At 47.3% G+C, this 26125-nt stretch overlaps 4 protein-coding genes across 20 annotated transcripts in view; all 4 read right to left on the bottom strand.

Annotated features, from left to right (window-relative positions):
• ttn.2 (titin, tandem duplicate 2) overlaps positions 1–26125 on the bottom strand; it is a 186723-nt gene that overhangs the window by 85786 nt on the left and 74812 nt on the right. For 13 of the 17 annotated variants that reach the window (XM_068601489.1, XM_068601493.1, XM_068601492.1 and 10 more), the window contains 17 exons: positions 17224–17295; positions 16949–17041; positions 16752–16847; positions 16314–16358; positions 13849–13899; positions 13358–13753; positions 12993–13271; positions 11948–12217; positions 11726–11865; positions 11502–11628; positions 5592–5731; positions 5369–5495; positions 3785–3927; positions 1610–1733; positions 1222–1488; positions 404–501; positions 154–322 (listed from right to left, as the gene is read on the bottom strand). In XM_068601489.1, coding sequence (XP_068457590.1) covers positions 154–322; positions 404–501; positions 1222–1488; positions 1610–1733; positions 3785–3927; positions 5369–5495; positions 5592–5731; positions 11502–11628; positions 11726–11865; positions 11948–12217; positions 12993–13271; positions 13358–13753; positions 13849–13899; positions 16314–16358; positions 16752–16847; positions 16949–17041; positions 17224–17295 — 2637 coding nt within the window. The remainder of the gene's footprint in view (positions 1–153; positions 323–403; positions 502–1221; positions 1489–1609; positions 1734–3784; positions 3928–5368; positions 5496–5591; positions 5732–11501; positions 11629–11725; positions 11866–11947; positions 12218–12992; positions 13272–13357; positions 13754–13848; positions 13900–16313; positions 16359–16751; positions 16848–16948; positions 17042–17223; positions 17296–26125) is intronic. The other 4 variants (XM_068601497.1, XM_068601499.1, XM_068601500.1 and 1 more) reach the window with 2 other exon arrangements.
• Positions 6496–10586, bottom strand: LOC137803224 (titin-like). The gene is made up of 8 exons (XM_068601480.1): positions 10328–10586; positions 9969–10235; positions 9374–9637; positions 8138–8277; positions 7802–7928; positions 7392–7658; positions 6985–7248; positions 6496–6860 (listed from the first exon to the last, which is right to left on the bottom strand). The coding sequence occupies exons 1-8, from the start codon at positions 10584–10586 to the stop codon at positions 6496–6498; spliced, it is 1953 nt and encodes a 650-aa protein (XP_068457581.1).
• Positions 17454–22854, bottom strand: LOC137803223 (golgin subfamily A member 6-like protein 22). The gene is made up of 2 exons (XM_068601479.1): positions 19624–22854; positions 17454–17475 (listed from the first exon to the last, which is right to left on the bottom strand). The coding sequence occupies exons 1-2, from the start codon at positions 22755–22757 to the stop codon at positions 17454–17456; spliced, it is 3156 nt and encodes a 1051-aa protein (XP_068457580.1). The 5' UTR covers positions 22758–22854.
• LOC137803221 (neurofilament heavy polypeptide-like) lies at positions 23819–25728 on the bottom strand. The gene is made up of 3 exons (XM_068601478.1): positions 25724–25728; positions 23943–25677; positions 23819–23896 (listed from the first exon to the last, which is right to left on the bottom strand). The coding sequence occupies exons 1-3, from the start codon at positions 25726–25728 to the stop codon at positions 23819–23821; spliced, it is 1818 nt and encodes a 605-aa protein (XP_068457579.1).

The raw sequence follows: 26125 nt of genomic DNA, 5'->3' as shown, positions 1-26125 counted from the left end.
TTTCTACGTTGTAACACAATGTTTCTACGTTGTAACAAAATGTTTCTACGTTGTAACACAATGTTTCTACGTTGTAACACAATGTTTCTACGTTGTAACACAATGTTTCTACGTTAGAGCCTCGTGTCGAGCAATAAACTCAGAGTTCCTCACCGATCACGGTCAGCATGCCGCAGGACTTGGCGGTCTTCGCATCACATTCGTACTCGGCCTCATCGTCAAACACGGACTTGTGGACGATGAGGACGTGTTGCCGACCTTTAGCGATTATTTCGTACTTCTTCCCTTTTCTGATTTCACTTCCGTCTTTAAACCAGCGAACCTGCAGAGAGGAGCAGAACTCAGAGGAGCAGAACATCTCCAGGTTCCTTCAGTGAGGTTCCGTCTCCTCCAACACACTCACCTTCACGTCCTCTCTGGAAACTTCACATTCAAACCTGGCAGATTCCTTTTCTTTCACCTCCACGTCATGAAGAGGCTTCGAGAACTCGATATGCTGAGCTGTGGACGATTCATCATCATCATCATCATATTATTATTATTATAATATCAAAGTATTATTATTAGTTTGATTTCTTTGTCCTAAAAAAGGTCTTATGGCTTTCATGTGGGTTCCTTAACTAACTCGACTTCTAATCTGTAAATTAAAGGTTCCTTAACTATAAATGTTCCAAATGTTCGTCTTTATGCAGATGATGTGGTTCTGTTGGCTCCCTCAGAACGTGACCTTCAGCCCCCTGAGCTGTGATGGGATCCTCCTGGACAGCTCTCTTTAGGGGTTCCAGGTGGTCTTATGGGTAAGAGACCCCGGGGTGGAGGGTTGGACTCTTCAACACCTCGGGGTTCCCCAAGGAGACGTCTAAGGTACCCTTCTAACCTAAGACCCGGCCCACATAAGATGAACGAGATGGGTTCCCCAACCTTGTCGAGAGGGTTCCTGACCTCTCAATTAGGGTTCCTTAACTCTTATTGAGGGTTCTTTTATCAGGAGCTTTTATTTATCTTTGACTTATGAAGTGATTCTCTAACTATTTGGTGTCATTGAGGGTTCCCTAACTCTTCTTTAAAGTTCCTCTTCTCAAAAAGAGGTTTTAAACCTTGTTTAGGGGTCTGGTCCTGAACCAGACCAACGAATGGTTTCGCTGATTCTTGTAGTGAACCTCTTGGTTCTGGAAGGTTCCTGAACTCTCTGCAGCTGTGTATTCTGGGAGCGGTACTCACGCTCCACGTTGAGGAAGCAGGAGGTCTTGAAGTGCTTGGCGTCACAGGCGTAGGTCTTTGAGTCGTCCAGAGAGCAGTCGTGGATCACCAGCGCTCTCTTGTAGACGTCCACGATCATCTCGTACTTCTTGGTCTTCCTGATCTCCTGTCCGTCCCTGAACCATCGCACCTCTGCGTTCTCTCTGGAAACCTCACACTCCAGCGTGGCCGTCGCCTCCTCCTCCACCGTCTGGTCCTCCAGAGGCTTGGAGAACTCCACCGCCGGCTCTGCAGGCACAAACACACTCTGGTTCAGCTTTTAGGGGCAAACCAGTTCAGAAGAACCAGTAGAAAGAGCCCAGTAGAACCAGTAGCATCATTAAAGTCCAGTAGACCCAGGAGATCTTACCTTTGACGACGAGGTTGGCATCAGTCTGGAAGTCTTTGGCGGTGAGTTTAACTTGTCCGGCTTCATTCAATCGAACGTCCCTCAGAGTAAAACTGTGGACTTTAGCCTCCGCCTTCAGAACCACCTGTTCAAGTAAAGAAGAGCCTTTAACTTGCCCTGAACACCACCTGTCAGGTTTATTACAGTCATTAACAGGGTTTAACTAGCCCTGAACACCACCTATCAGGCCTTAACTTGTCCTGAGCACCACATATCAGGTTTTAACTAGCCCTGAACACCACCTATCAGGCCTTAACTAGCCCTGAACACCACCTATCAGGTTTTAACTTGCCCTGAACACCACCTATCAGGCCTTAACTAGCCCTGAACACCACCTATCAGGCCTTAACTTGCCCTGAACACCACCTATCAGGTTTTAACTTGCCCTGAACACCACCTATCAGGCCTTAACTTGCCCTGAACACCACCTATCAGGGTTTAACTTGCCCTGAACACCACCTATCAGGTCTTCACCTGCCCTGAACACCACCTATCAGGTCTTCACCTGCCCTGAACACCACCTATCAGGTCTTCACCTGCCCTGAACACCACCTATCAGGTCTTAACTTGCCCTGAACACCACCTATCAGGGTTTAACCTGCCCTGAACACCACCTATCAGGTCTTCACCTGCCCTGAACACCACCTATCAGGTCTTCACCTGCCCTGAACACCACCGATCAGGTCTTCACTTGCCCTGAACACCACCTATCAGGGTTTAACTTGCCATGAACACCACCTATCAGGTCTTCACCTGCCCTGAACGCCACCTATCAGGTCTTAACCTGCCCTGAACACCACCTATCAGGTCTTAAGTTGCCCTGAACACCACCTATCAGGTCTTAAGTTGCCCTGAACACCACCTATCAGGTCTTAACTTGCCGTGAACACCACCTATCAGGTCTTAACTTGCCCTGAACACCACCTATCAGGTCTTAACTTGCCCTGAACACCACCTATCAGGGTTTAACTTGCCCTGAACACTTCCTACAGCCTCAACAGAGAGCAATATTACAGGGTTTAACCTGCCCTGAATCCTGCCTGCCAGGCTCAACAGACTCAGTTAACAAGCAGGGTTTAACCTGCCTTGAACTCCACCTGTCAGGTGGAGTGCTTCAGAGGGCTTTACCTGCCTAGAGCCTCCTGCAGTGTTGCAGGTTTTCTGTGTGTCTTCCAGGTGTTTTACACTCACTAGTCAGACATGTAATGAGTTTTTCCTCCCTGAGCATTGTCTGAGAGGTCCTTTGAGTCAGCTGAGCTCTGACAGCTGCAGCTGCTCGCTGCCCTGATTTAAACAGCGTGACCTTTGACCCCTGCAGGCTGGATTTCACACCAGACACAGAAACACGATCCACGAGAGGAATTAAACATTTAGTGCTTATGAAACCGTCACCTCTTCCTTTATCCCAAGACAATAACAATCATCTTTTAAAATAGTTGTTCATGAATAATTTAGTGTTTGAACTTATTTGACAGATGAAGTAAAATATGAACCAGCTGAAGATGTTTGTATTGTTTTGCTAATAAAAGACCACAACAATAACAATCACAGCGTCAGCTCTTGTGAACATCAATAAAGAACATTTAAATGTTCATGAAGTTTTTCTCACTGACAATAAAAACTTCTGTGAGTCTTAGTTTCATTTGTTTTATCCAGGATTACTTTGAGCCTGATTTGTTTTCCTGTCAGAAGTCATGTCTTTCACGTTGGTGACGTGAATGTTTATCTTTGTTTCTTCAGTAATCTAAATGTTGATCTCTTTGGTGTAAACAACAAACACTCGTTTCTGGCTCAAACCACATTAGCGTGTGTTGATCAGTAAATGTCAGAGAGCCTTCAGGCGTCATGGGACACCTCACACTTCTGGGGTTTCATCTGATGAAGCGATCTGGAGATCAGGGAACAGGAAGCTCTGGTTCAGAGCCGGTGAGCTGCTCCTGTTGCCATCTGCCCGGCGCTGCCGCCGCCGTATAAATAACCTGCAGAAACGCTTGCGGGGCAGAAACGCTCCTGCGTCTCAGAACCAGGATCGAGTGCTGGAATCCTGAACCTGCGGCCCTTATATGCAGACGCCGGCCGAGGGCCTGAACATTGTGTACATGCGGCGGCCTGCGGAGACTCGGGAGGTGCACTTACTCTGTCGCTGGGCTCCAGCTTGTCCGCCCCCAGGAACCACTCGACGGCGATGCCCTCGTAGGACAGCTCGCACTCGAAGGTGGCCGTCTCGCCCGCCGTCACGCTGGCGTCCTCCAGCGGTCTGGTCAGGCCGATCACTCGGGCTTTGGAGTGGGGAGAAGACATGGTGAGCCCCCCCCGCTACAGGTCGATAGATCCACAAGAAGCTCGTCCTCAGAGGCTGCAGGCCGGCCGCTGGACGCCTCGGGGCAACTGGGAGCCGGCGCTCGGGGACGCGGCTCTGGGGGCTAGCTCATTAGCATGCGACCTGCAGAAACCAGTGAGGGCCGGGGTCGCGTCCTCCGCTGCCAATCACCGCCGCCCCGCTCTACATAAGGCGTGCGGTTTCTAAAATAACCGAGGGCCGCGATTGGCCGAGAGCCCACCTCCAACGAACCCATCGGGGGATTCAACCTGCTGCCGTCAATCACCGGCCTGAAGTATTTCCTGGAAAAGCAGAATGTGGAGCTGCTGGTGGCGCAGAGCGCCGCGAGATCCAGCTCCTCGCTTCATTAAGGCGCCGCGGGCAGCGCTCGCCGCCGGCCGCCTCACATGCCGGATAAAGCTCATAATCACAGCAGTTAAACTTTAATGTGACGGCTCAGAGCTGCCAGAACGCCGGAGGGTCGAGGTGACGACGCCGATTATGACGTGTTCACGACGTCAACATAACTCATAAATAATCATGTAGCAGAGGAAAGTATCAGAGAACTAAATGTTTTAGTATGAATTGAGGTTTTCTTGTAAAAGATTAAACAGAAAGACACAAACATTTTATTTCATCTTCATAAATAATTAATATAGTTTGTTCAAAAAGTGTTAAAGTCATAAACTCTGGTTCATTAAATGAAAAGAGACTCAGTGTACTAATAATATATAATAATAGTAATAATAATAATAATATATATTAATATATATTTATATATATATTAATAATATATAATAATAACATAATAAGATCTCATTTATCTTGACAGCTCTTGTATATAAATGATAACATGTTTGAATAATTTCATGAGATGAAAAAATATTTAAAGTGTTATCTTGTTTCTCTTCTGGACGAGTTGTTTGTGTTTGTGCGTTTACAAAAAAATGAGTTTATTAATCCATTTGTTCACTTTCTGGTTTATGATCAATTAGCCTAGCTTAGCATCAAGCTACCTGGATCTCAATCTGGACTATTGATTAACGCATTAACTGTTGACACACATTCACTTATTTCTTTAAGAAAACGTTTTAACGAATTTGTATTTTTAACTCAGATATTGAAAGTTCAGGATTCATGTTCATAATTGTTCCTCACCAACGCGCCTCATTACGGTTTAAATGTGCAAAAGATCGATTTTACCCAGGAATGAACATTACGTGACGCCGAGGTGACGTACGGAAGCCCTCAGGGACTTCATGGTCGAGCAGGATTTGAGTTTCCAGAGCTTCTAACAGCTTCTCTTTCTCATAGAGGCTTCAGGAGGGAACAACCACAGACTGAATGCTCAGAAGACGAGATGGAAACTGCTTTTAGAGGCCGCTGCTCGTGTGGTTCACCTTTGACCCGCAGCTGAGCCGATGACTTGGCGTTGGCTGCAGAGAAGTCCACGCTTCCGGCCATGTCCTTCTTGCAGTTGAAGAGGATCAGCGTGTGTCGGGACCCCTCTTCCTTGATCTCCACGTCCTGCGGACAGAAACCAGCTGAATGAAACAGGCGTCCGTCTGCAGGCGTCTGCAGGCGTCTGCAGGCGGCTGGGCGGCAGCTCGGTGCTCGGCTTACAGCAGACGGGTGCAGCGTCTCCCCCTTCAGCTTCCAGGTGGAGTGAAGGTCCTCCGCCGAGATCTCCGTCTCAAACTTGGCCGTCTCGGTCTCGGTGACCTCCACGCTGTACAGCGGCCGGACCACCTTGATGTCGCGCTCTGCAGAGGTTCAAGGACACGTCAAGGACACGTCAAGGACACGTCAAGGACACGTCAGAGGGAACCAGACAGAGGTTGGAGCGGACGGGAATATATAGATATACGAATATATATTCCCTTCGGTTTGAATATAACAAAGAACTCTATCTCATTAAGACAATGACACACAGACACACAAACACACAGACACAAAGACACAAAGACACACAAACACACAGACACAAAGACATGAAGACACACAGACACAAATATACAGATAAACACAAAGACACACAAACACAAAGACAAAAAGACAAAAAGACACACAGACACAAATATACAGATAAACACAAAGACACACAAACACAAAGACAAAAAGACACACAGACACACAAACATGAAGACACACAGACACAAATATACAGATAAACACAAAGACACAAAGACAAAAAGACACACAGACACACAAACACAAAGACATGAAGACACACAGACACAATGACACACAGACATAAAGGCACACAGACATAAAAAAAAGACACAAAGATAGACAGACACAAACACACACAAACACAAAGACAAAAAGACACACAAACACAAAGACACACAGACACACAAAGACAGACACACACACAGACATACACCAAGGCATAAGTGCAGTGAACACATGTTGTATAAAAGGCCCATATGAACGTCTGCGTGTGGAGACATTAACATCTTCATGTCTCCGTTGGTTCAGAGTCCATATGAGCGTTTCTATACACAGAGATGATGAAGACACAAACTCATGGAGGGGGGAGGCGGCCAGAGAGGGGCGGGGTTTGGGGCCCGGTGGGCGGGGCCAGTCCTGACCGGGGGAGGGGCCTGATCCCGCAGGCGTTACCTTCGATGTTCAGGTCGGCGCTGGTTTTGTCGGTGACGCAGTCGCAGGTGAGCGCCCCCATGTGGCTCTTTGCCGCCTTCTTGATGACCAGCGTGCGCTTCCTGCCGTCTGATTGGAGGAGGATGTTCTTGGAGGGAAAGATCTCGTCGCCGCCCTTGAACCACCGGACCTCGCCGGCGGCCTTGCTCAGCTCGCAGGACATGATCACCTCGTCCTTCTCCACGGCGGTGTAGTTCTGGAGCCTCACGGCGAAGTACAGGTCTCCCTCTGCAAGTAAACACGCGACGACAACAACGACAACAACAACAAGCGGCTCGCAGTTTAGAAACTGTGGATCGGGGAACGAGGCCCAGAAGTCCTCACGGAGGTCACGTCTTCAGGGGATACTGACCGAGCACGGTGAGCATGGCCTCCGAGCTCTTGCCCGAGGCCTCCACCTTGATCATGGAGGTGTCGTCGACGGTGACCTCCTTGAAGGCCAGCGTGTGCACCTTCCCCAGGTCCGACATGTGCACCACCTTGCTGGGGTGCAGCCGCACGTCGTTCCTGTACCACACCACCGGCACCTCGTGCGAGAGCTCCACGCTGAACTCGGCGGTTTCCCGCTCCTTCACGGTCACGTCTTTAATGGGCTTGATAAATTCGAGGCGAATACCTGACAAACACAAATTATACACATATATGTTTACACACATGTGGGATCATCGAGAGTCGCAACACGGCGGTGAGACGTCAACACATACAGACGATCGCGGCGCTGAAGCGTTCAAAAGGCCCAGAACGCATTGCACCATTTACCTTTAATAATCAACTTCCCAGACGTCCGTTTGTCTTCAGCCTCAAACATGTACTTGGCTTCGTCTTCATATCGGGCAGATTTTACCACGAGAGCGTGTCTCTTTCCCTCCAGCAGGAGTTCAAACTTATCATCGTTGGACAACTCTTGAGATCCCTTCAGCCAACGGAAGCTTTTGGGCTCTCGAGAGACTTCCAGCTCAAACTTTGCTTCGTCCTTTTCGTACACGTGCAGGTCGGCCAGCGGCGTGATGAAGGACACGGGCAGCTCTGTTGGTTCAGACAGACGGTCAGTATCACGCCGCCGGGACAGAGAACTCAACAACCATGAGACGTCAACCCGTGTGCTCCAAGAAGAGAACCGCGAGCTCGGTGCTCTCGTAAAGAGCTGCAGCCGGGACGGGAGCGCTCACCCTTCACTTTCAGGTTAGCGGCGCTCTTGGCGTTGGCGGCGGTGAACACCACCTCGCCCGTTAGAGGCACTTTGCAGTTGTACAGCACCAGCGTGTGTTTGGCTCCGTCCTCAACGATCTCAACGTCCTGCAGACGAGCGACACACTTTTCAGTAAAAACAGAGAAGATTCAAAGAAACTGCTCCGGCCGGTCCACTTTCACTTGTTAAGGAGAGATCCACCGATTCCCGAGAGGCTCGACGTGTGACATCACCGCGTCTGGCTGAGGTCAAAGTGAAAGTGAACCCAACCAAAGGCCAGCGAGTATCTGCCAAAGTGTATTTAGAGGAGACGTACGGCAGATGCACTGAGAAGTTCTCCGTTCAGCCTCCACTGGCCGTGGACGTCGTCCTCGCTGAGCTCCACCTCAAAGCGAGCCGTCTCTCCGTCAAACACCTCCACGCCGTACACCGGCCTAACCACCTTGATGTGGCGAGCTGACGTTTCAGAGAGGGGAAGAAACTCTTACTGAAGACATCGAGACAAACATGAATACAAATACAAATACCGAGACAACAGACGGGCACAGACACCACGAGAACCTCCTTTATTGAGCAACCTCTTCACCGGACCATAGAGAACTCAATGCTCCTCAGAGCTGAACCCTCACACGACACCACAGAGCAACTTCTGAGGAGCCATCGGGTTCTTTATGGCCCTGCTAGATGAGACGCCACAGTCCTTCAGCAAATGCTGAAGAACACTAAAGGGTTAGTGCCTCCAAAGAGGGCTGGTTCTCCTCCGCACAGCACATGAAGAGACAACACAGAACGGTAGAAGAACACGACAAGAGATCGTCAACAGGACGGAAATCACCAGGGAGGAACTCTTGTAGTGCGTTTCTACCGCTTTCAGAAGGGTGGAGGCATGAGAGACCACATGGTCACATGGTGCTGATGAGGAGGCGCCGCAGATGGTCTGAAGGGTGGTTAGGGGCAGATGGTCTGAAGGGTGGTTAGGGGCAAGTGGTCTGAAGGGTGGTTAGGGGCAAGTGGTCTGAAGGGTGGTTAGGGGCAAGTGGTCTGAAGGGTGGTTAGGGGCAAGTGGTCTGAAGGGTGGTTAGGGGCAGATGGTCTGAAGGGTGGTTAGGGGCAAGTGGTCTGAGGGGTGGTTAGGGGCAAGTGGTCTGAAGGTTGGTTAGGGGCAAGTGGTCTGAAGGGTGGTTAGGGGCAAGTGGTCTGAAGGGTGGTTAGGGGCAAGTGGTCTGAAGGGTGGTTAGGGGCAAGTGGTCTGAAGGTTGGTTAGGGGCAAGTGGTCTGAGGGGTGGTTAGGGGCAAATGGTCTGAGGGGTGGTTAGGGGCAGATGGTATGAAGGGTGGTTAGGGGCAAATGGTCTGAGGGGTGGTTAGGGGCAAATGGTCTGAGGGGTGGTTAGGGGCAAATGGTCTGAGGGGTGGTTAGGGGCAAATGGTCTGAGGGGTGGTTAGGGGCAAATGGTCTGAGGGGTGGTTAGGGGCAAATGGTCTGAGAGGTGGTTAGGATGAAGCTACAGAGAGTCAAGAAGCGGGGCGTGGCCTCAACCTCGTTCTTTACCTTCGATGTGAAGCGTCGCCGTCGTCTTGTCCGTCCCACAGTCACACACATACTGTCCTTTGTCTTTGTCTCCCACTTTCTTGATGACGAGGGTTCTGCGTTTGCCCTCGGCCTTAACGGCCACCACCTTCGAGGTCTTGACCTCGGCCTCGTTGTGGTACCACATGACTTCCACGTCTTTGCTGAGCTCGCAATTTAGAACCACCTGGTCCTTCTCCACTGCAGTGTAGTCCTGCAGCTTCACTGTGAAGTACGCATCGCCCTCTGGAAGGGGGACATTTATGGGGTGACTCTCCATGAACTACACATACACCACACGTGTACTACACACAAAACAACACACAGACACACACATATGGTCCAAACAAAGAACAAGACAGTGAAACAAGACAAGGAACACAAACCGACCGAGTGAAACAAACAGGAGACAGAAATCGTCCAACAAACACACAATTAGTGTTTTTGTGGACACACAGCTGTGGGGAAGAAGAGGACAGACAGGAGGACAGACAGGAAGAGGACAGACAGGAGGACAGACAGGAAGACAGACAGGAGGAGGACAGACAGGAAGACAGGTGGATCTTTGGTGGGTTACCTATGACCGTTAGGTTGGCCATGGAAGGAATTCCTTTGGCCTCGGCCTTAATCTGGCAGGTATCATCCAGAGTCACTTCCTTGATCTCGAGCACGTGTTTCTTCCCGTCCAGGTGAGTGACCACCGTTCTGCTCGGGTGGATCTTCACGTCGTTCTTGTACCAGGTGACGGGGACGTCCTCGTGAGAGAGTTCCAGCTCGAAGCGAGCCGTCGTGCCTTCCTTCACGGTTTGGTCTTTTAGCGGCGAGATGAATTTGAGCCTGATACCTATGGCGGCATTAGTGAAGCACACCCACACGAGTTAGAGAGAGACTCAGCGGGTCAGAACACAGACCCGGTCGTGGCGGTCCAGCACTTACCCTCCACCGTGAGTCGAGCTGTGGATATTTTGCCCAAAACGGCAACGGTGTACTCGTCCTCGTCGTCAAATTCACAGCAGTTTATGATCAGCATATGCTTCTTTCCATCATCGATGATGTCATACTTTTGGTCTGTGGTGATGACGTCGGCGCCTCTGTGCCACATGACCTTAGAGACATCTTTCGTGATGGTGCATTCAAACTTAGCCTGTTTCTTTTCAGGCACAGAAATGTCCTTCAGCGGGACCACAAAGTCCATTTCGATTTCTGGGTTAAAAGATGACACGGGTACAGAACATCAACAACACAACAACACCACAACAACAACAACACAACAACAGGTACAGCAGTCTACAGCCGGCGCAGCGTGTAGTTCTGGGTTGAACCCGTCTCATACTGTCAGACGAGAGGGACAGCGGGCAGTATTCATGTGAAACAGCCAGACCAGAGGGCCACACAGCTGACGCCCTCGAGTCCTACAGAACCCTCCTGGAGACTCCTTCAGGTCGTGGAGGTCAAGTAAAACTACGTCACTGTGCATTCCCGGATCTTCTTTAGGGCGTTGAAGGACTCAAGGTGACGGAGGCCGCCACGTCCTGCTGGTAGCGAGGCTTCAGGGTCCGTCCTCTTGGACGTTCGTCCCCTTGTGACGACACTCTTCATCCCTCACGTCACTCGTCTTCCTTCATCCATCAGCTCTTGACCTGCTGCTGACGCTGTGGGACCCGTTCATGAACACGCTGCTGCTTTAAACAACCCGGCCACTGGACGTGGATGTAACATAAAACATTCAACTGGAGACGATACACATTCTGTGTAGAATGACATCAACGCACGTTTTCACACAATGTCCAAACTCTCAGACGACTGACTTTAAACACACAACACATACAACATTGTCCTTGAACAGACAACCGAATGAAACACACAAACCCATGTAGACCGGAGGAAATAGATGTGATGTTGCACCAAAGTCGCTGCTCTTCTCTCCGACTGCATGAAGTCTCAAAGCATTGACGCGAACAAAGCATTGGACTCCTCCCCCTCCTGAATAAAGATGTAAGGTCTGCTCTCGTGTGCCATGAAGCTTTATTGTCCCGCAGACCTTACGCCTTTATTCTCACAGCTAGCGTCCTGAAGTGGTGGCCCACGTGTGGGCTGGAGGGCCTCCTACCTTTGACATTGAGCATGGCGCTGGTGACGGCGTTCAGGGCCTGGTAGGACACTTCTCCGGCCTGATCCACCTGGCAGTTCTTCAGAATGAGTCTGCGAACGCCTCCCTCCATTTGGATGTCACATGTCTGGTGAATACATCACAGCGCGTTCAAATATTCTCTATGCAGAGAATGACCACACAAAAGCAGAAATACATCCAGGAACAAGTCCATGAAGTCCTACCGGGGATCTGGTCAACACCTCTCCTTTGAGCTTCCATTCTCCTGGAACGTCCTCCTCAGAGATCTCCGTCTCAAACGTGGCGTCTTCCTTCTCCACCACCTCCACGCTGGCCAGAGGCTTCAGGATCTCCGCCTCCCGCTCTGAGGAAGGAAGCTCGTTACAAACCAAGCGACAGACACACAGCGAGAGGGAGTTATGAAGGAAGGAAAGTAGATGAGGAACCTCCGAGAGTGAGCTTGGCCGTGTAGATGCGTCCCTCCACCTCCATGGCGTACTCTGCCACGTCGTCTGGCTGGCAGTTCTTGATGACGAGCGTCAGCTCCTGTCCGTCCTTCTTCATCTCCACCTTGTCGGACGGAGTGATCTCGGTCTCTCCTTTCAGCCACTTCCAGTTGGGCGTGTCCTTGAACAGCTGGCATCTGAAGGTGGCCTCGGCCTTGGGCTTCACGTGCTGGTCCCTCAGCGGCTTCACGATCCAGTCTTTGATGATTTCTATTGGAGGAGAGCGTTGCTGGCTCAGTGTGTACGAGCAATAGAAACAGGTGTAGGATGCTGGATACGACCAACATGCAGTGTAGAGCAGCAACCAGCAGAGAAACAGGCTTCCTCTTGGAGGGCTTGACTGGAGTGTGAAGCTCATTACGTTCCATGACTTTTCAATGACTTTCTATAACTTTCCATGACATTTCCATAACTTTCTCATGACTTTTCTATGCCTTTTCCATAACTTTTAATGACATTTCCAGGACTTTCCATAACTTTCCTTGACTTTTTTTTTTCAAGCACTTTTCCCAGGCCTGGAAATAACCATTTTAAAACTCCATGACTTCTTTGTTTCATTTCCTAAATAATGATGGTTTACTGTTTTGTTGTATATATTGAGTATTTAGCATTTCTGATATATATATATATATATATATATATATATATCTATATATCTATATATATATATATCTATATATCTATATATATATATATATATATATATATATATATATATATATATTCTGTATATATATTATCTATATATCTATATATCTATATATATCTCTATATATATATATATATATATATATATATATATATATATATATATATATAAAATTAGTACTCTCTCTCTCTATCACCTGAACTTTGCTGACATCAACAGATAACACATTGTTCAGAACTTACATATAAGGTTGCATGTCATCAGCGTATTGTAGGACTTGTCATTCTTGATATCTATCCCTGCTGTGTCTCCCAGCATGCATCCTCTTCTGCTCACCAATGATTTTGACGTTGGTGACGGTCTTCACGTCCTCCTGGTCGGCCACCTCACACGAGTACATCCCGGGGTCGTCCAGCGTGCTGTTCTGGATGGTCACGGCGTGCTGCATGCCGATGATGTTGATCTGAATCTTCCCGGCCTTCTTCTTCAGGACTTCTCCGTTCCTCTTCCAGACCACGTCTCTCTCTTTGTTCAGCTCACAGGTCAAATACAGAGGCTGACCCTTCAGAGCCGAGGTCTCCTCCTCCAGCTCTTTGATCCACTTCACCGGCAGCTCTGTGGTCATGAAACAGAGCAATGAGCTGTTTGACATTGGCGAGGTGCTATTTATACTTCACAACATCTTCCAGAGACATAAATACCTTCCACGATGAGCTTGGCTGTGCATGTGATCTCCTTCCCGGCGTTCTTGCCCACACATGTGTATTCCCCGGTGTCGGACAGCTGCACGTCAATAATGCTCAACTTGCGATCTTTGCCGTCGGCCAAGAACTTGTGTTTGGGGTCCTCGCGCAGGTTGCTGCCGTCCTTCATCCACGTGGTGATGGCGGTGGAGGGAGAGATCTCACACTCGAACACGGCGGACGAGCCGATGGACTCGGCCTCCTGCAGCACGATGTCCTGGATCTTCTTGATGAACTTCAGGGGGACGGCTTTGAGCTTGAATCCCCCGAATGGGTCCTCTGGTGGGGACGGGCCTTTCCCTCCGGGCCTCAGGCCGCGGCCCCGGCCCTCTCCAGGGGACGGCGTCTGCTTGGCTGAAGCACAAAACAAAGACAGACAGTTGACGTTTGCCAAACGGGAAGTGGAACAAAACAGGGGTTTGCTGCTGAGAAGTCACATTGAAACTCACGTTTCAGCCCTCGGCCTCTTCCTCGTCCCGCTTCTTCTGCTGGTTGTCCCTCTGTGCAGAAAGGTGAAATGAGTCGGCTGCACGCATCGTGATCACACGTCATAGTGCTGAGAGACATGCAGCGCGGATATGAAGTGATGGTGAACACATGAGGTCATGAGAAGACTTGACGGTGATTTCACACCATGAGGAGATGGAATAAGGAACAGAGGTGTAAAGATGGGATGGGAACACATGTTGGACTGATGTTGAAATGACAGACACACAGATGACATAACAGACACATGACAGGAAGCTGTGGGCGTGACCGCACAGTGTGACCAACAGGATGATTGACATGAATACCAGAGCGCATACATCGCATCGCACGCAAGAGATGATGAAGTAGAGACGAGGAGGATGAAGGCATGACGGTGGAAATGGGAAGAGATTATTCAGGAGCATGAGGAAATGGTTTTTCTCGGCCGTTTGGGGGCCGCCACCATCTCACCTCTCCTGGTGACCCCCGGAGCCTCCAGAGCACCTTCCTCCCCCTCAAAGTCTTCAGCACTCTCTCTGGGAACCAGCTCCCAGCCCCAGGCCTCCTCTTCCTCCGGCTGCGGCTCTTCCTCCTCTTCAAACACCTCCTCCTCCGGCTGGGTGGCGACCTTCTTCATCTGCACGGCTCCAGGAGAGACCTCCTTCACCAGCGGGATGCTTCCTCTGCCAGGCTTCGCTGGTTCTGCGGCCTCTTCCGGCGACGGCTTCCTCGGGACCTTTTTGAGAGTCACGGCTTCGACGGAGTCTCTCGGCGTCACTGTTTTAGGAATCCTCTTGAGTTGATCGACACTCGGCTTCTTCTCAACAGGGACCGCTTCTTTAAGCTTCTCCACTTTTGGAGACGGAGTCTTTTTCAGCTCCACCTTCTTGAGTTGGCCGAAAGGCTTCAGAGTTACTTCTTCCTTCTCCTCCTTTGCTTTGGGCGTGACTCCCTTCTTCAGCTGCAGACGTTTGGGCTCCTCAGGAACCTCATCAGGTTTCTTGACAGGAACCGGCACAGGAGTCACCGTCTTCTCTGCTGGCGCCGCCTCCGCCTCTTCGGCCGGCTTCTTCAGCGGCACTTCTGGGATGTCGGGTTTCTTGGGCGTGGCCTCTGGCTCTCGTTCTTTGGGTTTTTCCTCTGGACTTGTGCGTCGGCGCTGCAATTCCTCGGCTGGCTTCCTCTCCTTCTCCTCGGCTGGTTTCTTCTCCGGTTCTGCAGCGTCTCTGGAAGGCCTGGAGGTCGGCTTCAGCTTCACGCTCTCTGTCTCTGGTTCTTGTGTTGGGACTCTCTTCACCTTGGTGGGCACTTTGGCCTCCTCGGGCTCTTTCTCTGGAGTTTTCTTTTTATCTACTGGCTTTGGCACCTTGGCTGGTGGCTCCTTGACCTCTGGAGGGGCCTTCTCTATTTTCTTGGGCGGTTCTTTGGTTTCCATCTCTTTGGGGATCCTCTCCAGCTTCTGGAAGGGTACCGCGTCCCTGTCTGGCCTCTCCTTCTTGTCCTTCTGCGGCTCCTCGGCTGCTTCGACGGGCTTTTCAAATGGTTTTAGTTTCACTAACTCTGCTTCCAGCTCATCTGAAGGCAATTTTTTCACTTTCTTCAAGGCGGCAGTCGGCGGAGCGGGTTCCTCTTCCTTTGGTGCTTTGGGAGTTTTCTTCATAGAAATCTTCTCTTGTGGTTTCTCGGCTGGGGGAGTGGGCTTCTGGCGGGTCCAGGCTTCCTTAGGAGCTTCTTTCTGGTCCTGTTCTTTAGGCTCCACAAGTTCTGGCTTCTTCACCACGTCTGCTTTCTCTCGAGGTTTCCTCTCCTCCGCCAGCCTCCTGGTGGCGACGGACATCTCCACGGCCTCTTCTCGGTGCACCAGCTCCTCCACTTGGAAGACGGTGGTCTTGGTGACCTTCTGGGCTTTTTCCTCTTCTTTGGTCTCTTGAGGTGGAACTGATGGGATCTTCTTCAGTTTGATGATCTCCTGCTCCTCTTCCACTTCCCTCATTACTCTGGTGGTCTTCCTCAAAGTGGGAATCTCAAACGTACCTTCCTCTTCCGTGTGAATTATACTTTTTTTGTGTAGAAGAATTTCTGAGGTAGCAAAGGTTTGACGTTACTTATTGACACGCAACCGACAACACAATTTGAACACACACACTCAGTAATAGTATACACCTAATCGGTTAGAAAAAGAGAAAAATAAACATGAAAAAAAAAATCTTATGGTAAAAATTCATTTTGATTCAAAACTAATTTAAAAAAAAAAAATCCATTCCAACAAAAACAAAAATGAAAACAGACAGAAGAGACAACTTCCACAGGACATCAGACATATGTATACAATATGTATAATGAACACTATTTTGTGTAGGATGTCGGTAATGGTGTACTTCTATTGCTGCTGCTGGATGTATTCTGTGTGTACTGAAGGAAAGAGAGTAGTACTCTGTGCTCCTACCTTTCTTGACTCCTCCTGGTGCTTGGACAGGTCCTTTGGTTTCATCTAATACAAACGTAGAGTTCAAACAGTCATGAGGTCATTTAGTCGTGAAAGAGCATTTGAACTGATCGTAAAATGGAGAGACCTTACCAGACACCTTCAGAAACAGTAAATACTTTAACACACAATGTGGAGGAAGTTGTGATGGAAAGTAAAGTCGTCTTGTGTCACATGAGTGGAACAACATAAGAGATGATGTCATACAGACAACAAGCTGAAGAGGCAACTGTGGCATGCTCGTGTTGTCAAGATAAAGGAATTAATGACAAAGAAAACAGACACACAACATGGAAGCAGCTGAAGTGAAGGTCAAACCGACCAACAACAACAACAACAACACACAGGGGTTATTACTGCAACGAGAGGGTTCATCCTCAGTGCTTCAAACACATCTACCTGCTTCAGGAGTTATTTTTCTAACCACCGCTGGTTTTGCTTCTTCCTCCTTCTTGGCTGGCGCTTTGGGCTTTACGGCCGGCTGTGGCTTGGTCACTTCAAGTACAACAAAGAGTATTGTGAAGTATCACCAAAACACAACAGTATGTTTAAGAAGCCACACGATGTGTGTGGATGCTCTAGAAGCATCAGGATACCTGGCGCTGCTTCTTCTTCTGGACTGACTTTCTTCTCGACCTTCTTGGTTCTGTCAGCGTCTTGAACTCTGGCAGCAGCCGGTGCTTTGCTCTCTTCAAGCACACAATGCAGAGCACTTCAACACACAGCTCCACACACACTCTGACCAGCAACACACAGCTGCTCTATGTTCATCACCACCGGGTTAGAAACTTTGATCAAGAGGGACGTTCCTTTACGAACGCCTTCAGAAACACAGACATGGAGCACATTTAATGAAAAGAGAAGTCTGTACCTTCTGGAGGAGCAGCCGGCTCCACCACCGCCTCTTTGACTTTAGGTGGAGACTCCTTCTCCTTCGCAGGAACTTGGAAATGAAACGATACGACAATCAGAACCTCGCTAAGCCGGACGGGCTGAGCACTGAACCATGCAAAGACCAAACGAAACAAAGAGAACAAAGAAGATCCAGGACGGAAACAAACTAAGCGGGAAGAGAGTTTACAGATGAAGAAGCTTCTCTCCTCATCTGTGCATGGCGTGTTCTCTGAGGCACACGGGTACAGAGAGACATGACGGACACAACAAACACAGAATTAGAAAGAGTGACGAGGAAACCTCAACATGAAACTGTGCTGGTTTAGACATCAGGTGACAAGAGGCCGAGAGAGCATCTCAGTCGACGCTTCTTCAACAGTTTGTGCCCAAACAACATGGGTGATGTGACATGATCTCCAGTGAAAACGACGCTTGGTGCTCAGATCAAAAAACGTGCTCAGTGACACACAACAGTTTCCCTTCTGTACCTCTGGAGGATTGCTCTCTTCCTTCTGGGCCCAAAGACAAAACCCTGCTCTCTACAGCTTCACCCTCCTGAGCAGACTCTGCTCTCAGACGACTGCGCTCCACTTCCTGTTTTCTGGTGGAAAGCTCTTGGTCTGGCGGAGCGTCGGGAGTCTGTTGCTCAGCTGTCTTGGGTTCGGTTTGATCTATTACTGATGGTTCTGTGACTGTGGGCTTTACTTCAATACCGGCTTTTGATTCTGAGGTTAAAGGTTTGGTTTTGTCAGGGATCTCCCCGTGATCAACTACCTCTTCATACATTCCTTCACTCATTTTCTCAGGTACAGCTGACTGATCTACGCTGATTACTTTCTGTCTGGTGGCTTTGATCTCTCCCTTTTCTTTGTCTTGAAACTCTCTGTCTTTTCTTAGAATGGTTTCTATCTTTTGGTGAATGACAGCTGTCACTTCTGCCTTTTGTTGAGTCTGTTTCTGTTTTATTGATACGAGATCTTTAGTTTTAAGTTGAGGTGAGACTTTTTTATCTGCTATCTGTTGTTTTCCAGCAAAATCCTCGGAGGACTCTGGACTTTGTGAATGTTTTCTAAGAGGAACTTCAGTGGATTCATGAATGTCTTCTTTCTTTGACGGGATGTCTTTTACGAGCTGGTCAGATACAACGAATCTCTGGAGAGTTTCTGTTTCAGCGTCTTCCTCTTTAACGAGGAAAGCTCTTTCAGATGCAACCTCCATCACAGGAGCAACTGAAGCTGTTCTTCCCACTTGTTCCTGTTTAGCTTCCAGAACATGGATTGGAGCAACACTTCCATATTCATGTCTAACTGTCACGGTCTTGGACTGCACTCTGTCCGACCTCTGTGATTCCTCTTTTAGAGGTTTAGATTTCATTGACTCAATGTCTTTAATCTCTGTGTCGGTTACAGAAGTACCAGGTGTCTTAGTTCCAGTTGGCTTTTGTCTGGTTTTCATGTCTTCAGCTTGAAGAACTGTGGTGGTTTTCTCCAGTTGTGAAAGTCTTTCTGGAGCTTCTTGCTCCATTAGAGATGTGACTTCTCTTTTAGAAGAAACTGAGGCTTTTCCTTTAACTTGTTCATATCTTTCAGGTAAGTTCTCTCTAGTGGCAGACACCTTGTCTGTTTGAGCTGGAACCAGGTCTAGTTGTGGCATGATTTGTCCAGTAACTTGAATTTGCTCATCAGGTGTCGTATACCTTCGGAGAGTTTCTGTTTCAGCGTCTCCTTCTGACACCATCAGAGATCTTTCAGACACAACCTTCATCACAGGAGCAACTGAAGCTGTTCTTCCCACTTGTTCCTGTTTAGTTCCTATGGCTTCAAAAGCAGTAACTCTCCCGTAGTCATCTTGTACTACAACTGTCTTGGACTGAACTTCCTCAAATGAACTCTTTGTAATTGGGCCTGACCTTTGGCTTTTCTCTTTTGGGGATTCCTGTTTCTGGATATCCTCAAGAGATGTTTTGTCAAACTTCAGCGGTTTCTTTGTTTTGGTTTCTTCTTTCTTTTGTGAAATTTGTTCAAATTCATCTGTCGTCTTTAACTCATCTTTTCCCGTCACTGTCCCAGCTTTTGTTTCCTCCATTACCGGAGAAACTGCTGTCATTGTTGTTCTTTGCTTCTGTCTGGTTTTCATGTCTTCAGCTTGAAGAACTGTGGTGGTTTTCTCCAGTTGTGAAAGTCTTTCTGGAGCTTTTTGCTCCATCAGAGATGTGACTTCTCTTTCAGATGAAACTGAGGCCTTTCCTTTAACTTGTTCATGTCTTTCAGGTAGGTTCTCTTTAGTGGCAGAAACCTTGTCTATTTGGTCTGGAACCAGGTCTAGTTGTGGCATGACTTGTCCAGTAACTTGAATTTGCTCATCAGGTGTTGTATACCTTCGGAGAGTTTCTGTTTCAGCGTCTTCCTCTTTAACGAGGAAAGCTCTTTCAGATGCAACCTCCATCACAGGAGCAACTGAAGCTGTTCTTCCCACTTGTTCCTGTTTAGCTTCCAGAACATGGATTGGAGCAACACTTCCATATTCATGTCTAACTGTCACGGTCTTGGACTGCACTCTGTCCGACCTCTGTGATTCCTCTTTTAGAGGTTTAGATTTCATTGACTCAATGTCTTTAATCTCTGTGTCGGTTACAGAAGTACCAGGTGTCTTAGTTCCAGTTGGCTTTTGTCTGGTTTTCATGTCTTCAGCTTGAAGAACTGTGGTGGTTTTCTCCAGTTGTGACAGTCTTTCTGGAGCTTCTTGCTCCATCAGAGATGTGACTTCTCTTTTAGAAGAAACTGAGGCTTTTCCTTTAACTTGTTCATATCTTTCAGGTAAGTTCTCTCTAGTGGCAGACACCTTGTCTGTTTGAGCTGGAACCAGGTCTAGTTGTGGCATGATTTGTCCAGTAACTTGAATTTGCTCATCAGGTGTCGTATACCTTCGGAGAGTTTCTGTTTCAGCGTCTCCTTCTGACACCATCAGAGATCTTTCAGACACAACCTTCATCACAGGAGCAACTGAAGCTGTTCTTCCCACTTGTTCCTGTTTAGTTCCTATGGCTTCAAAAGCAGTAACTCTCCCGTAGTCATCTTGTACTACAACTGTCTTGGACTGAACTTCCTCAAATGAACTCTTTGTAATTGGGCCTGACCTTTGGCTTTTCTCTTTTGGGGATTCCTGTTTCTGGATATCCTCAAGAGATGTTTTGTCAAACTTCAGCGGTTTCTTTGTTTTGGTTTCTTCTTTCTTTTGTGAAATTTGTTCAAACTCATCTGTCGTCTTTAACTCATCTTTTCCCGTCACTGTCCCAGCTTTTGTTTCCTCCATTACCAGAGAAACTGCTGTCATTGTGGTTCTTTGCTTCTGTCTGGTTTTCATGTCTTCAGCTTGAAGAACTGTGGTGGTTTGGTCCGTCACAAGATGTTTATCCATCAGAGTGTGTTCATGTGTTGTTTCTGGTTGAGCTGCACTTGAAACACTTGTTTTTCCTTCACTTTTCTCTTGCTTGTCTTGAACTTTGACTGTAATATGTTTGGAAGTATCTGATATAGCATCTTCTTGTTCCTGTCTTGTTTCTGTTCCTTCCAGTGCAGCAGTACGACTGTATTCATGTTGTACTACGACTGTCTTGGAGCTGATCTGCTCAGCGTTTTCTTCTTCAGGTGCTTTGTCTCGTTGAGCTGCAACTGAATCCTTACTTTGCATTTGTTTATCCCTTCGTGGTTTTGTCTTCATAGCTGGAGAGACTTTGTCACTTTCCTCCATCTCTTTAATGGTGGGAAATTTGACTAATGCCTGGTCTTTGTCTTGAGCGACATCATCCAGCTTCTTCTCTCTTACTTGTATCTCAGGTCTAACTTTTTCCTTTCTGTCACTTTCTTTCTGCCTTGTTTTCTTCTCTTCAAGAGCAGTGCATTTGTCTGTTTCATCTTCATTTGAATATCTTGTTGGCTGAATTCCTTCAACTGTCTTTCCTGATTGTTCTGGAGCATTAGACTCTTCGTGGGTTACTTCAGACTCAGCAGCGTATGACGCTGTGATTTCACTTCGTTCTCTTCTTTTAAGCGTCTTCTTTTCAGTGGGAGACACTTCTTCTGTTTTACTTTGAACTGGGATTAAGTTGGACCAGATTCCTTCTTCAGTCTCTTCTTCTTTACCTTTCACTCTTGTTTCTGGCCCACTTTGCTTGGCAGCTTCTGACCTCAACAGGTTCTCCTGTTCATGTTTGGTTTCCTTGTCTTTATTCAGAGATGTTTGCTCTTTTCTAACTTTAATCGGTAAAATCACCGACTGGAATTCATCTATTTTATCTCCAGTCTTTGGTAACTTCTGTAATCTCTTCATCTTTTGTGTTTCTTCCTTTGATCTTCTCGCTTCAGACTCAGAAATTGCCTCCTTTCCTGTTTTTTGAGTACCTTGTGCCACCAAATGTTGTGTGTGTGGTACTGACACATCAACCTCAGATGCATCCAAGACTTTTCTTTGTTGTTGTTCCTCTATGTTTGGTGTCCCATCTTCAATATGAGGCACTTTTTTAGTTTTATCTTCAACTGTGAGAGACTTTGATGGTATTTGTTTGTCTGCAGCCTCTTTACTTGGAGCTAACTTTGGTCGTCTCTTCATTGATATCAATGTGTCAGAAGGTTTTTCCTCGAAGGAATCAACTGCTGCCGTCTCTCTGATTTCTGCATGTTCTTCAGGAGTCACTTCCAGTTCTTCAGAAGTTTCCTCTGGTAAAGGTTGAACTGAAACCTTCCTATCAACCAGTTCCTGTGTAGATTCTTTGAGAGCAGAAACTTTGAAGGTCGTATCGTTAACTGTGCCGACCGTTAGTTGCTCTTGTTCGACCAGAACCTTTTGAGGTTTGATCAGTTTCTGGAGAGGTTCTTGAGGAGATTCTGGTTCAGTCATTCTTTCTCGCTGTTCCTGCTCTTCAGTTTTAGAAACCTTCAGGAGTTTGTCCTTCAGCTGGAAGTTTGGAGAAAGTGTATCTCTTTGCTCGCCTGTCTTCAACTGAACTCCTTTGACTTTGATCTTACCGGTTTTGTCGACACTCGGTCTCGTTTCCTTCTCCTCTACTTCGTCTTTTAGTGACTCGTCTTCTGAGCTCTGGAGCTTTGCTGTGATTTCAGCAGTTCTACTCGTCTGAACAATGACATGTGGCTCCGATGAAGAGGCCTCCATCACAGGAGGAACCGAGGATCTCCTGTCAGGTTGTTTCTGACTTTCCTCACTGGGAACATCTTCTGAACCATCTGCTGCTGTCAGTGAGGCTTCAGGAGTTATTCTGATCCCTGGAGAGAGCGAGGACGCTCTTTCAGCTTGTTCTTGCTCTGCTACGTTAGCACGAGCGTCTGCAGCAGTTTTACCCTCAATCTTTGCCTGGACATCGTCAGCTTTCCTCTTGATTGGCTTCAGCTGTCTCTGCTTTTGAGGCGGTTCTTTCTCCTCAAAAGGAAGCTTTCTCAAAACTCTCTTTGTTTTCTGCTCTTCAGTGGGAATAAGTGTGTCTGTAACTTTGTTCATTTCATCTCCTGTGACCTCCGACTGAACTTCATCTCCATGAGCTTCAGCTTTCAGAGGAACTTCTTCTATTTGAGGCGTTTCTGACAAAAATGTTTCTTTTTCAGTTTCAGATGTTTGACTTTTACTTGCAACCTGTTTTAACTGAACCTCTTTGGTTCTGGCTGACGCTGTTTCTTGTCTCTCGGGGGAATCTGCTTCTGTCAACGACTTCACGACAACAACCGTTGATGCTTTTCTTTCACTTTGTCCTGTTTTGATGTCTTTTGCTCTTTCTGGGATGGGTTTGTCTTCATTTGAATATCTTGTTGGCTGAATTCCTTCAACTGTCTTTCCTGATTGTTCTGGAGCATCAGACTCTTCGTGGGTTACTACAGACTCAGCAGCGTATGAGGCTGTGATTTCACTTCGTTCTCTTCTTTTAAGCGTCTTCTTTTCAGTGGGAGACACTTCTTCTGTTTTACTTTGAACTGGGATTAAGTTGGACCAGATTCCTTCTTCAGTCTCTTCTTCTTTACCTTTCACTCTTGTTTCTGGCCCACTTTGCTTGACAGCTTCTGACCTCAACAGGTTCTCCTGTTCATGTTTGGTTTCCTTGTCTTTATTCAGAGATGTTTGCTCTTTTCTAACTTTAATCGGTAAAATCACCGACTGGAATTCATCTATTTTATCTCCAGTCTTTGGTAACTTCTGTAATCTCTTCATCTTTTGTGTTTCTTCCTTTGATCTTCTCGCTTCAGACTCAGAAATTGCCTCCTTTCCTGTTTTTTGAGTACCTTGTGCCACCAAATGTTGTGTGTGTGGTACTGACACATCAACCTCAGATGCATCCAAGACTTTTCTTTGTTGTTGTTCCTCTATGTTTGGTGTCCCATCTTCAATATGAGGCACTTTTTTAGTTTTATCTTCAACTGTGAGAGACTTTGATGGTATTTGTTTGTCTGCAGCCTCTTTACTTGGAGCTAACTTTGGTCGTCTCTTCATTGATATCAATGTGTCAGAAGGTTTTTCCTCGAAGGAATCAACTGCTGCCGTCTCTCTGATTTCTGCATGTTCTTCAGGAGTCACTTCCAGTTCTTCAGAAGTTTCCTCTGGTAAAGGTTGAACTGAAACCTTCCTATCAACCAGTTCCTGTGTAGATTCTTTGAGAGCAGAAACTTTGAAGGTCGTATCGTTAACTGTGCCGACCGTTAGTTGCTCTTGTTCGACCAGAACCTTTTGAGGTTTGATCAGTTTCTGGAGAGGTTCTTGAGGAGATTCTGGTTCAGTCATTCTTTCTCGCTGTTCCTGCTCTTCAGTTTTAGAAACCTTCAAGAGTTTGTCCTTCAGCTGGAAGTTTGGAGAAAGTGTATCTCTTTGCTCGCCTGTCTTCAACTGAACTCCTTTGACTTTGATCTTACCGGTTTTGTCGACACTCGGTCTCGTTTCCTTCTCCTCTACTTCGTCTTTTAGTGACTCGTCTTCTGAGCTCTGGAGCTTTGCTGTGATTTCAGCAGTTCTACTCGTCTGAACAATGACATGTGGCTCCGATGAAGAGGCCTCCATCACAGGAGGAACCGAGGATCTCCTGTCAGGTTGTTTCTGACTTTCCTCACTGGGAACATCTTCTGAACCATCTGCTGCTGTCAGTGAGGCTTCAGGAGTTATTCTGATCCCTGGAGAGAGCGAGGACGCTCTTTCAGCTTGTTCTTGCTCTGCTACGTTAGCACGAGCGTCTGCAGCAGTTTTACCCTCAATCTTTGCCTGGACATCGTCAGCTTTCCTCTTGATTGGCTTCAGCTGTCTCTGCTTTTGAGGCGGTTCTTTCTCCTCAAAAGGAAGCTTTCTCAAAACTCTCTTTGTTTTCTGCTCTTCAGTGGGAATAAGTGTGTCTGTAACTTTGTTCATTTCATTTCCTGTGACCTCCGACTGAACTTCATCTCCATGAGCTTCAGCTTTCAGAGGAACTTCTTCTATTTGAGGCGTTTCTGACAAAAATGTTTCTTTTTCAGTTTTAGATGTTTGACTTTTACTCGCAACCTGTTTTAACTGAACCTCTTTGGTTCTGGCTGACGCTGTTTCTTGTCTCTCGGGGGAATCTGCTTCTGTCAACGACTTCACGACAACAACCGTTGATGCTTTTCTTTCACTTTGTCCTGTTTTGATGTCTTTTGCTCTTTGTAGGACGGATTTGTCTTGAACAGCTTTGACTCGGTCTTCATCCACTACGTCTTCCTGCTGTCTTGCTTTCTGAGCAACATCCTTCTCTTCAGATAAGACTTCAGGTGTTTGAAGGGTTTTTCTAGCCGACAGTTTGACTTGCGTTGCAGGAGAAACAGCGTCTCTGTTTGGTTCCATCTCAGTCGTTCCTTCCATCGGACTGACTTTGACCAGTTTGTCTTTCAGTAGAACTACTTTGGACAAAACTGGTTTTCTAACTGATAAGCTTGTTTCATCTCCTCGTCCCTGAGAGGTAAGACCTTCCTGCTGTGCTTCTATCGCCTGCTTTCCAACAGAAACAACTTTACCTGACATTTCTGGACTCCTAGATTTTTTTCTTTTGCTTTGAAAAACTTCTTTAGGTTCTTTAGTATCTTTTCTACTGTCTTTTATTTTTACGCTCGCTGTTGTAAAACCAGTAGTTTGGACAGAAAACTTGTTCTGTTTGGTCGGTTCATGTTGAACCGACACAGCTGTTTTCCTCTCAGACTGACTTCCTTTACTTTGAAGACCCTTTGTCTTGAAACCATCAGTAACAGTTGAATCAGACTCTTTGTCAGGTTCTATACTCGCACGTAAAATCCATTCTTGCTGCAAAGCTTTCATTTCTTCTTCATCCTTGTGATGATCTTCTTCTTCTTCTTTTTCTTCTTCTTCTTCTTCTTCTTCTTCTTCTTCTTCTTCTTCTTCTTCTTCTTCTTCTTGCGTCCTTCCAGACGAAGCTCTTTTCGCTTGAGAATGGAGGATTTTAAGAGGCGTGAAGAGAAAGCACCATGTGGCGGTGCCAAGAGATTAGGAAGGAAACAACAACAACACAGACACAAACAAGTTAAACAAGACAAACAGATGCAATAAGAAAGAGGAAGCAGCTGACAGGAAGACGAGCTGTCGGTGTACCTCGCTCTCCTCGTTTGGCTTTTATCTCCTCAGGAGGCGCAGCCGCAACAATCGCCTCGGCCTCGACTTCTGCTTCTTTAATGAATAATGAGGTTTTTTTAAACGCGAGAGATTAACATTTAGAAGAAGAAAGACTTGAAACCACAAAGGTATAAAAAAAAGAACTCTTCTAAATCAAAGAGTAAAGTCTTATGAAGAGATGTGCTGGTGAAACGATGCCCCCTGGTGGCTTGAAAAAGAATAAAGACAACGTTAAAGAGGGAATGGAGATGAGA

Source organism: Clinocottus analis, unplaced genomic scaffold (genome assembly GCF_023055335.1).
Source record: "Clinocottus analis isolate CAN_PGR_092001 unplaced genomic scaffold, fCliAna1.0.p SCAF_50, whole genome shotgun sequence".
Lineage (NCBI taxonomy): Eukaryota > Metazoa > Chordata > Actinopteri > Perciformes > Cottidae > Clinocottus > Clinocottus analis.
This window is presented reverse-complemented; position numbering and strand designations above follow the sequence as displayed.